Source organism: Gracilinanus agilis, chromosome 6, assembly GCF_016433145.1.
Source record: "Gracilinanus agilis isolate LMUSP501 chromosome 6, AgileGrace, whole genome shotgun sequence".
Classification (NCBI taxonomy): Eukaryota; Metazoa; Chordata; class Mammalia; order Didelphimorphia; family Didelphidae; genus Gracilinanus; species Gracilinanus agilis.
Window position 1 is genome coordinate 33,091,470 of NC_058135.1, and position 12,390 is coordinate 33,103,859.

General features: G+C 38.2%; 1 protein-coding gene across 7 annotated transcripts in view; it reads right to left on the bottom strand.

The window, feature by feature from the left end:
• Window positions 1–12,390, bottom strand: part of RUFY3 (RUN and FYVE domain containing 3) — a 147,453-nt gene that overhangs the window by 26,163 nt on the left and 108,900 nt on the right. For all 7 annotated transcript variants that reach the window (XM_044682257.1, XM_044682258.1, XM_044682260.1 and 4 more), the window contains 3 exons: window positions 9,088–9,157; window positions 1,126–1,218; window positions 466–549 (listed from right to left, as the gene is read on the bottom strand). In XM_044682257.1, coding sequence (XP_044538192.1) covers window positions 466–549; window positions 1,126–1,218; window positions 9,088–9,157 — 247 coding nt within the window. The remainder of the gene's footprint in view (window positions 1–465; window positions 550–1,125; window positions 1,219–9,087; window positions 9,158–12,390) is intronic.

Sequence of the window (12,390 nt, forward strand, 5' to 3'; positions counted from 1 at the left end):
TGTGTGTATGTGTTGATAGATAGACAGAAGAGAGATATTTACTGAGAGAAATATAAAATGTTTCCTATACAGGTCAAGAATTCTTAACCTCTAAGGCAGTGTGGTGAAGCCATTGGGTCCCTTCTCATAATGTTTTTAAATACATAAAATAAAATTACCAAGGAAATTAATTATAATGAAATGCATATGTATATGTGATAAAACATATACCGTATATTATATATGTACATCAAGTTCTTGATAAATATTTGCCTGTGTGATATTTATATGTGCTAATGTAGACATTGATAGATATATTAATGTATATGACAGACCTATTTTCCTTTCCATTTTTATACTGAAGCAGAAAGGGGCAAAAGTCTAAAATGAGGATGCATAGATGACATCTTGGGTTTATGCCCATCCAAGAGGACTCTGGGTAAAGCTGTCAGACATGCCAAAGTCTTACAATTAAGTTTGGCTTACCAGTCGTAACTGCGTCTCTTCTTTTAGATGTTTTCTAGCTTCACTCAGTGCCTGCCCATCTGAAGTTCTGTCTTGCTTGGTGACCTTGAAATAAATAAACAAATAAATAAACAAACAAACAAACCAGTAGGCACTAAAAGAACAGCAAGTGTTCAGTACCTTAAGAGAAATAATCCCATGCATGCAGACTAGGACTACCATTCTAATGATGGCAAAGATCACATTCACATAAGTGAGACTAAATGTTAAGGCAGGATTTGTTGACCTTTTTTGTTATCATTGACCACCACCCCTTCCCCATTTCTGTAGTTTAGTCAAATCTATGGTTTCATTCTCAGAATATTTGAATTGTTCAAGTTCAGGTAATGTTGAAGTCCTTGAACATTGTTGGAACAGCTTAGAGTTGTTGTTCAGTTGTGCCTGACTCTTCATGACCCATTTGGATTTTTCTTGGCAGAATGGAATGGTTTGCCATTTCCTTTTCCAGCTCATTTTATAGATAAGGAAATTGAAGCAAACAGGGCAAGGTCACACAGCCAGTAAGTGTCTGAGGCCAGATTTAAACTCAAAAAGATAAGTCTTCCTATCTCCAGACCCAGTATTCTGTGCAATTCATGTGTGTATATTAAATATACATTTAATAGGTACCATAGAACTCACCTTTCTATTTGATTCCAAAATATAGGAACTTTCCTCTTTGACGCGTTCCATTTCTTCTTGCAGAGTGATAATCCTGTTGTTGGCAACTGCAAGCTGTAAATGAAATCCAACAATTGTTGGTGGAATATAAAGTATGTTGGTTGGAGCTCCAAATCCTATCGAGTCTGATATATTACCCATTTACCCTTGATAAGACTCCTGAAGTTTCAAATGGGGCTATATTCAAGATATTCTATAGGTTTAATTTTCTGCTCACAACTCATATCAATTATATATCACTTCCTACCAAAAACTCCATGATCTAATAATGGCTCGAACAGTTAGAAGCCTCGTTTCCTGCTGTTGGCTTAATTTGCTCCCCTTTGGAGTGATGGTCATGTTTGTCATGTAGTATGTGTTTAACAAAAGCTAAGTGCTATTCTTAGTTCCATTTAAAATAAAAAAACAAGGCTTCTATAACAAAAATGTTAACCGTGTCTAAGAAGCACAAGTGGGAAAAGGATGAGATGATCAAGAGAAGTAATTTGTTCACTCTAGGAAAGATGAGAAAACTATTTTCAACTGCATAAGAAGTTTTTAAGAAGTTACTAGAATATATGTTAAAAGAAGCATCTGGAATCTCTAAGAAAATGACGAGGAAGAATGAAAGGGATCTAACACTGCCATATAGAAAATTTAGAAATTAAACAGTATCTGTGAGGGCTATCTGGTATCAAATTTAAAAAATAACTAGAAAAACAAATCAATGAAACAGACAATGAAACAATGAAACAGGTAAATAAGCAAGGCCTAGAAACAAATGAAAGAAATTCAAATTATCAGAGAAATTATCAATAATAAATTCAAACTATCAATAACCAACACAAAAACTACTTCAATCAATTAACTAATAAGAAATTTTGTTGTTGAGTCATTTTTCTGTTGTATCTGACTCCTTTAGGAGTTTTCTTGGCTAAGATACTAGACTAGTTTGCCATTTCCTTCTCCAGCTTATTTTAGAGATGATGAAATTGAGGCAAATAGAGTTGAGTAACTTGCCCAGGGTCACACTGCTAGTAAGTGTCTGAGGCTGAAGCCCAGCACTTTAGCCACTGTGCCCCCCAGGTGTCTGAACATAGCAAACTTTGTCAATAAATGTCAACAAACTTAAGAACACAATTTAGCCAAGTTTCACTTGAAAAGAACTAAGAAATCTGTAAAGAAATTTGGAAGCAAATAGGTTTAGACTAATATCTTATACTACATAGTACAATTATCTCCAAATGAAAAGGCAACATCAGGGTAAAATATTATATAAACAATTCAAAGAAGAATGGAAGGAGATAGCTTTCACAAATAGGGTTGGGAGGAAGAATTAACAATAAACAAAATATTAAAGAAATCTCAAATTTAAAGGACTTAACCAAAGAAAATAAAGGCAACAAAATAAGAAGAGGAAAAAAAGCTTTTTCTATAAATATCCCTTATAAAAGTTTGATAACCAAGATCTAAAGAGAAGTACAAATATATACAAGAGCCATTCCCAAAAGATAAGCAGTTCTAAGGTACAAAGAGGTTTCTTAGAAGAAATCCAAACTATCAATAACCAACACACACACACACACACACACACACACACACACACACACACACACACACAACCTTATTAACTAATAAGAGAAACACCAAGAGAAAACAACTCTGAGATGTCACTTAATGGGATCATAGATTTAGAGAGGGACATCAGAGATCACCTAGGCCACAATGGTTATCTTATCAGTATGAAACTGAAGCCCAGGGAAGCCAAGGAAGCATAAGGTCACAAAGGAAGTATGTGGTAGAGCTGGGATTAGAAATTGGATCCTTTGACTCCAAATCCTAAGCCCTTTCTTTCATTTTTAAAACTTTTACCTTCTGTCTTGGGATCAGTTCTAAGACAGAAGGGCACCAAAGGGTTAGGCAATTGGGGTTAAGTGACTCTCCCAAAGTCACACAACCTGAAAGTATTTGAGGCCATATTTGAACCCAGGACCTCCCACCTCCAAGCCTGACACTCTCTTCACTGAGTCACCTAGCTGCCCCTTTCTAAACTGTACTATCTCATTCATATCCATCAAATGGACCTTCTTTAAAAGGCAAAAATAGTCAATGATAGAGAGTCTATAAACTGGTTCAAATATTTGGGGATGGGGGAAATGGAAAAAAATTATGCATTCCCTTTTACCTAAGTAATTCCACAACTAAGAATATAACTTAAGGAGGTCAGTGACAGAAATGTGTCACTTAACATACTTTATAATAATGTAAACAAAAACAAGAAAAAAAGTTGCTGAACTCAGTTTAACTACAATGATTGATATTCCAAAGAATGGTTGAAATACCCCTCCTCTTAGTGGAGAGCAAGAATGCTGCCTGGGCTGTCTGAAGATTTTTGTTTCTTTTTAAAAAGTAATAACCGGAAAAAGGAGAGAAATAAAATTGCTTTCAAAAAAGATTTAAATTTAAAATTATTTAATTTCATTGAAATTCATCCAACTAAAATGGATGTGGGGGAAAGTGAGAAAATCAGAAATCAAGGCTTTAAACCTTTTGTAAAAGAATGTTAAGATGTATTCATACTAAACAAAATGGAATCATCTAAAGAGTGAAATGTCAGGGGCAGGTAGGAGGCACAGTGGAAAGAGCTCCAGGTTGGGAGTTGGGAGGTCCTAGGTTCAAATCTGGCCTCAGACACTTCCTAGCTGTGTGACCCCGGGCAAGTTGCATAACCCCAGTTGCCTAGCCCTTGCCCTTCTATACTAGAGCTGTCACTAGGACAAGAAGTAAAGGTTCTAAAAATAATAGTAATAATAAAAAAAGAGAAATACCAATATGAAAACTTGATTTCATTGCAAATAAGTTTATAATTTGGGACTGGGGACTACACACATCTTGGATACTTAAAATGTATAGGTTATTAAAATAAACACTTTTTCTCATTGGATGGAATAGTTTTATGTAAAAATCATGGTTTCTGAATTTTCTATGAAGAATTTCCCAGAAATCCTCTTCAGACTATACATCTACAAACAGGCTTGTTACAACTGAGATGATGTCCATGGAAAGTTGTTATGAATATTCTCACATTACATCATTATAATTTGTACCCCAAGATTGAAACTATATAGTTTAGCATCACAGCTTTAGAGACAGAAGGCCCATAGAGATCCCCCCAAATCTGATACCTTTCTTTGGCCAAGTCTGAGGCTCAGAGATTATATGACAAAATCATCTGAGGCCTTAAGAAAAAAAAACAACAACAGCACTATTGTGCCCATCGTCATCAAAGAGTGTACAGTCAACCCATTTTCTCAGCAGAGGAGAGCAGCTGTGGGTATGGAACTCTGGGTAAAGGAAGGAGGGAGGAAATAAGCATTTACTAAGCACTATCTCTGAGCTAAGGCCTTTACAAATATCTCATTTGAAGGGGTGAGAAGATCTATTTGTAAATGAAGGGAATGAGAAAACAAAGGCTACCAGTGAAAGTTTAAAAAAAAAATTGGAGAGAATGTTTCATCAAGTCAATCTCTAAAGCAGTTTAAGGAAACCCATGTATACTATTACTAGGACAGAGTGGATCTGGATAAGGGAAAGCAGTCTGGGAGGTGTTCAAATGGAGAGCAAAGTGAGAGAAATGAAGCAAAGCAAACGAAGAGACTCTTCCAAGAGTCTTAAAAATGTTTTTGAAGGTATTCTCCATAATTAGGATGGGGGAAGGACAGAACCTGTGACTTCACTGACAGGAAGAGGAAGTTTCCTTTCCTGGTGCAGGGGAGCATCTTCTCTGGGACCCGTAGTCTCAAGATAGTTTCCTCGTCCACCAAGAGGTAAATTAACTTGCCCTGGTCAATGGACAAGTATGGGTCAGAAGAGGCAGGATTTGAACTTGGGTCTTCCTGGCTCTAAGGTCAATTCCCTGACCACTATCCACACTGCCTTTCTTCTATCTTAGAGTGATGCCTTCTAAAATGAAGTGTAGGTAGAGACTTCCCAGATGTGTGATGGGGCACGTCATTAAACCCCATTGCCCAGCCCTTACTGCTCTTCTACCTTACAACCAATATTTGGTATCAATTCTAAGCCAGAAGTTAATAGTTTAAAAAAAAGAAAGAAAGAAATCTAGTCTTTAAATTGTATGAGAAATGGATCCCTGTGATACTGCACTTTTGCTAGAAAATCTGATTCAGCCAAATGTGATTACTGGGCAACTCAAATGGATTCAATTTCAAAGCAATTCATCCATCCAGCTAGAAATGAGGTAGGGGGTGGGAAGTAAAGTCACATTTTAGAATAGGATTATAAGAAAATATTTAATTTGGGTATTATTCATATAAAGTACTCATAAAAGCCTCTAAAGAATGTCTTAAATGTAATTTAAAGCCCAGGCCTTTTCGAGTAAAAAAGGAAATTAAAATTAGAGAAAAAAAAACTCCCCCCTGCCCTAGTTTTTTATTTTAAGGACAGAAAAATTTGCCTAAGACACACTGAGGGTGGTTTCTTACGGACATTATTAATTCTCCTCCTTCCCACTTACCATCATCAACATTATACCCAAAAAGCAAAGAACAGCAACACCCACACTGGCTGATAAAGAGTCCTAAGCATCTGACCTACTGGGATAACCCACCTTCTTTGCTTCAGTATTCCTTCCAATGAGAGCACTGGGACAGGAAACAGCTGACAGTGTAGCTGCTAAAGAAACCGTCCTGGGGACAGGTAGCAGAACTGGACAATCTGAGGCAAGAAAGACCCCCTCAACAGCCATCAGTACATTCTCTACTCAAAAGGAACCCCGAGGAGGCAGCTGGGTAGCTCAGTGGATTGAGTCAGGCCTAGAGACAGGAGGTCCTGGGTTCAAATCTGGCCTCAGACACTTCCCAGCTGTGTGACCCTGGGCAAGTCACTTGACCCCCATTGCCCACCCTTACCACTCTTCCACCTATGAGCCAATACACAGAAGTTAAGGGTTAAACAAAATATTTAAAAAAAAAAAAGAACCCCGAAAGGCAGCCATCCAGCCTCAGGAGGAAGAGCCATCAAGGGCTGGTCAGGCTATGGGCATTGTTGGGAGCTTATTCTGATATCAAATCTAAACTTGCCTCCTTGCTCCCCTTTGCTCTCATTCTTGGGGGCAAATAAAATAAGTCTAAAACATCTTCCACATCCTTCAAATACTTGAAGATGATTCTTATGTCCCAACTTGCATCTTCTCTTCTCCCAGCTAAACATTTTCAGTTCCTTCAACTGAAATTTATATGAGCTAGGTGGCTCAATGGGTTAAGAGCCAAGCCTGGAGATGGGAGTCCTGGGTTCAAATCTGACCTGACACTTCCAGCTGTACAATCCTGGACAAGTCACTTAACTCCCACTGCCTAGCCCTTACTGCTCTTCTGCCTTAAGAGTCAATACACAAGAAAGTAAGGGTTTAAAAAAAAAATACAATGAATGAGGATAGTTAGGTAGCCCAATGGATACAGTGCCAGGCCTGGAGTCAGGAGGACCTGGGTTCTAATATGGCCTCAGATACTTCTAGCTGTGTGATCCTGGGCAAGTCACTTTAATTCAACTACATAAACCTTGCAACTTGGTTGAATGATACTAAGACAGAAGAAAAGGATTAAAAAAATTTTAATAAATCCTAGCTCATTACACCTTAATTTTGTTCCTCCTTCATCCCTCTGTCATAAGACGCAGATGTGCCATCTCGACCAGTACCTGCATTGGGAGATGGTTCTTCTAATTCTCTGCCAAGTCAACTTCCCCCAAGCCCAGACCCCTCAGAATCACCAACACCTTTTTTTTTCTCATTCTGCCAAAGACCTCTCCTCTGCTAATTCTACTCAGTAGACTTCTTGGTAGGTACAGTGCCCTGATTATTTGAAAAATTTATCTTTATTGGAAAAAAACTGCCTTTTCTTTACAATACAGTGGAAGAATACCATTCAGGCATTCTTTGATGACTCCAGTTTGCTCTATCAGATAAACAGAGGCAGTATTTTTTGGCATACTTATGCTACTGTACAGCCCTCAGGACCTAAAAGAACATTTCACAGAATATTACCATCACCAGTCTAGAGGTGATTCAGTGATGGAAGAATGTAGAAAACAAACTTGCTAATTGGATTTGTATGCTGTAATGAGCATAACTTGTATCTTTTGGAATCTATGCAACAGAAGCTTCTCACTCAGAGTTTCTAAGAGATAAGCCTCCAGTTAAGTTCTTTTAGAGAGGAAAACCAAGCTAAAGGCAGAACAATCTGCAACTGGTCTAAAGGGCAAGATGAAACAAAACCAACTTTCTGGCTTGTCAGATTCTTTTGCTTCTGCCTTACTTTAGGCAAGAGGGGGAGGAGAAGAGAGCTGGGGAAGGTTTTCCTTCTTGCTCTGTTTGTATGTTTATTTTTATATATTTTCTATAATTTAAAAAAGTTTAAGTTCTTAAAATGAGCTTAATTTATAATAAATTGCTTTCCACTTTAATTTTTCCTCTTCAGAAGAAAAAATCCAGCTTGTATATGCTAGTCTGTTATTTGTTTAGAAAACCCTGCAAACCATGCTATTTTCTTCTTGTATTAGGAAAGTGAAAAACTGCAAACAGTAGGGGATGCATCATTTCCAGTGACCTTGGATGAGTTTTTGTTCTGAATCTATTTCCTCTCCTTCTTCCCCAACAAATCACAAGGTCCTAATGAGGAAATCCTAGTACTCAAAATACTTTCGTATTTCACTGGACAATTTCCATAATATTAAGGCAAAGAGCAGGGAACTTGGCATTTGAAATATGGGTTTCCTAATACCTCAATGGAACCAGCCAAGCATGGGACTGGCTAAAGGCTTGCCTCAGTTTTCAAAATGAAAATCAAAGAATAGCTAGGCAGCAGCACAGTGGATAGAATGCCAAGGCCTGGAGAACCTAGGTTCAAATCTGGCTTCAGATACCTTTGCATGACCGTGGGCAAGTACATTTAACTCCATTTGCGTAGGTCTTATCACTCTTCTGCCTTAAAACTGATATTAGGCTTGGGAAGAACTTTTTAATTTCCTCCTCTACATAAAAGCACCCACAAAACCTAGCACACAAGGTTTTTTTTTTTTTGTTGATTTTCTCCTTTCATTTCACACTGTTATATTATTTCTCTGAGAGTACTGCTATTTGCATGGAAAAAAAGATGGTACCTATAAGACCATCATGTTTGGTGAACAACATGGGCATGGTTCAAGTTAACCCACTTGAATATCCTTCCCTAATCTCATTGGGCAGCTCTAAGCTACCAGGACAAAGTTTTGATAATAAAGCCAACAAAGAGATCTTATTTAGATAGATAGCTAAGGTTGCAAAGCACTTTATGTAAGCTATTTCAATGGATCCCCATAAGAACCTGTGAACTCAGGATTTTAATTATCCTCAAACTCCAGATGAGGCTTTTGGAGACAGTCAGATCTTAGGGTCATTATCTCATAAATGTCTAATGTGGCATGGTTAATAGAAGTCTATACAGTTTTCTTTCCTAGGTTGATGGGGTTAATAATTAAGGAATAAGAAAAAAACTTCTAAAGTTCAATGGCAATTACTCTTATTATTACGTAATAAGTCTGACCACCCTTGCATGAAAGTCAAAATATATGGCCAGTGCCTCTCTCCTTGGCATGAACACGGTGTCCTCACAAATCCAATTAGTGGTCTCCTCAACTTGACCAGTCACTCTGCACAGAACTATTTACCTGCTCCATCTATAGTCCAGAAAGACATTTTTAGACTGAAAAATTAAGACTCAATGGGGTCTTCAAGGACAAGTGTTCCTTTCCAAGTTCCGCGAACTCCAAATTCTTAACAGAAGAAGAGTCATCTAACTTGGACTTGAAAGAAATCACCATACACTGAGGGCAGTGAATGCTAAGAAAGGCTTGAACCCAACCACCCCCAAAATGCCCGAAAACACCTACCTCCTCGGTCAATTTAGTGTTAGACTTTTCTAAAGCATCCACTTTGGCCTGAAGATTGTTTACTGTTGCACTGACAAACAAACAAATAAAAAAGCCCACGTGAATGGTATTTACTTGAAAAATAGCCATCATAAAACAGCAAGTAAGACTATACATGGATCATTCAACACTGAATCTAAACATTCCATGTAAATTTATTACAATACAACCAGCCCACTTTAGGGAAGAATAAGCAGCAAAGTTATTAGTAAATATTATGCTTACATTTACTACTAATAACTATAATCATCTCTTAGATTGAACTAAAATGAGTAATAATTATGAGTGAAAATTTTGTCTTTAATGATAATATTCTTGAAGAAACCCTTGTGAAGATCCAAGTCACTCAATATTGGGATATAATGAAAGTTGAAAAAGATGTACTGATTCTAATTTAGCAAATTATTGTCCCTACATTCAACAGGAATTCAACATATATGATGATGAGGCATATTACCTTTTCAAGCTGAAGGTTTCTTAGCCTCAAAAAGAATCAAATTTAGTAGGGGGAGGTAATGAAACTCCATTAAAAGACTCTAACTGATTACTGTGATAACTGCTCCTGTTGGATCCATCTGGTCTTTCTCCCTTTCCTCGCCTTCCTCCCCGCCGCATCCCACTCCCCGTCATCTGTCCTACTATATCCCCACAACGACCACTTAATACATTCAAAGTGCTCTTTTATCAAAACCCCCTGAAAGGATCGGACCAGCCACTCCATTCAGCATATTATATTGAGTTTGTACAAATGGTGCTTTGCCCACCTAGAGTTTTACAAAGCCTCCAGGATGGGTAGTTTATACCCATGGAGAACACTAATGGTGAGACTGAGGGACTAGATGGTTACTATCATCCATAAGTAAAGAGAGAGGACTGCAAAGGACAAAGAGGCAAAGTGACTGACCTAAAAGTGAACAGTTGTGTATTCGTCCCCAGGGAATAAAGCCACTTAAAGAAAAGGCCCTTCTCTCCCTTGGTCAACTGCTTAAATCATATACCTTAATAATAATAATAATAACAATAATAATAATAATAATATCTCCCCAAACACCAGGTAAGCCACACATTCATTGATTTGACGAACCTAAAATTGGGGCAAAACCACAATGTCAGGGACACTTAGTTCCATTGTGACAATTATAAAAAGGAGACAGATGATCATAACAAGCGTTTATTCAATGCCTACCATGTACCAAGCACTGAGGATGCCAAAGTAAAAAAAATTAAAACAGTCCCTTCAAAGAGATTATATTAGGCCACATCTCACATGCATCGATAAGTATATTCAGATATATCTTTGAAAATTACCTAAATACACACTAAATTTGGGAGGGAAAAGCACTAGCACCTTGTGGGAAAAGGGAGGCAGGAAAAGTTTCATGGAGAAAAGAAAAGGCAATACTTAGACTTGTTTAGAGTCTAGACATTTTTTAGAGTCTAGAGAAGGAGCAGTTAGATGGCTTAATGGATTGAGAGCCAGGCTGGTGATGAGAAGTCCTAGGTTCAAACTTGGCCTTAAGACACTCCCTGACTGTGTGATTATAGGCAAATCACTTAATTCCCCACTGCTTAGCCCTTACCATTCTTCTACCATGGAACCACTATGTGGTTTTTTTCAAAAAAGGAGTCTAAGGGTTCTAGGAGGCAAAGGTGAGGAAAGAGATCAAATGAATTTAACATATATAAAGAATTTTTGCAAACCTCCAAGTGTAATATGTATGTTGGCTATTACTCCATGCATTGGATGGACAACTCTTGCAATGGCAGGGGAGAGGCTAGAGCTTGAGAAATAGCAGCAAGTATAATTGGCCAGGGCCAGAAGAGTACATGAAAGACAGTTATGTCTACATAAAGAGGCTGAAATGGTAGACTGAAGCCAGGTGGTGATGGGAGTCAAAGGCCAAAGAGTCCTATTTGAGCCTTTGGGTAACAGGGAGCCACTGGAGGTTACTGAGTGACATACTCAGACCTGTGTGTTTGGAAAATCAGTTTGGCTGCCTTGTAGAGGACAGACTGGAATAGAAGGGACGCTCATAGCGGAGAGAACAATAAGAAGGTTTTTGGAATATTCCAAATGTAATGATGAGGGTCTGAAATAGGATGTCAGCTGGGTAAATGGGCAGAAAATGAGGATGATGATGAGAGACATACGGAAGGCAGAAATAGGAAGACTTGGGAATTGACTGGGTATATATAATGCAGGGTGATATTTTCCTGGGAAGTCAATATTTAAACAGCTAACAGCTTAAGATTATTCTTGAAGAGGTCAGCTGGACTAAAGCAGAATGGGGTAACCATGAATCCACAACAGACCCCAAACCGGGTAGGTTTTAATCTGTTTTGGAAGATTGGGGACAAAAGGGGAGAGCTACAGAACTATCTTGAGATTCAGAAGCTCAGTTCTAAACCTGAAGAATCATGGCATTCAAGATTTAGAGCTGGAAAGGGTTTCAGAGGTCTTTCTAATATGTCTTTTCATGGTCCATTTCTCATGCTTCAAACTCCTATCTACCTTCTGGACTCCTTGGCCTGCTTCAAAACTACATCCTGAAAGAGAGAAGTCTTTCTGGGTCTACACAGGGCTAATACTCTCCCTTTAAAAATACCTTCTATTGAACTGTGGGAGTAGAAACACAGAAGAAAAACAATTGCTTGATCACATGGCCTGATGGGAATATTATTGGGGATGTAGACACTAAACAATAACTCTAGTCCAATTATCAATAATATGGAATTAGGTCTTAATCAATGACACATGTAAAACCCAGTGGAACTGTGCGTCAGCTGCAGGCGGGAGGGGTTTGGAGGAGAGGGAAAGAAGACGAAACGTGTAACTATGGGAAAATATTCAAAATTAAAATCAAAATTAAAAAATAAAAATAAATAAAATACCTTCCCTTTACAATGTGGGTACAAAATTTGCATTACATCTCTCCCATTACATGGGAACTGTTGTTTTTTTTTAAACCCTTACCTTCCATCCTGGAGGAGTCAATACTGTGTATTGGCTCCAAGGCAGAAGAGTGGTAAGGGCTAGGCAATGGGGGTCAGGTGACTTGCCCAGGGTCACACAGCTGGAAAGTGTCTGAGGCCAGATTTGAACCTAGGACCTCTTGTCTCTAGGCCTGGCTCTCAATCCACTGGGAACTTCTTGAGAATAGGGACTATGTTTGCCTCTTTTGGGGGGTATCCCCAGTGCTTAACATGGGTCCTGGTACATAGTAGGTGTTTCATAAATGCTTGGAGATTAATTCAACCTGTTTA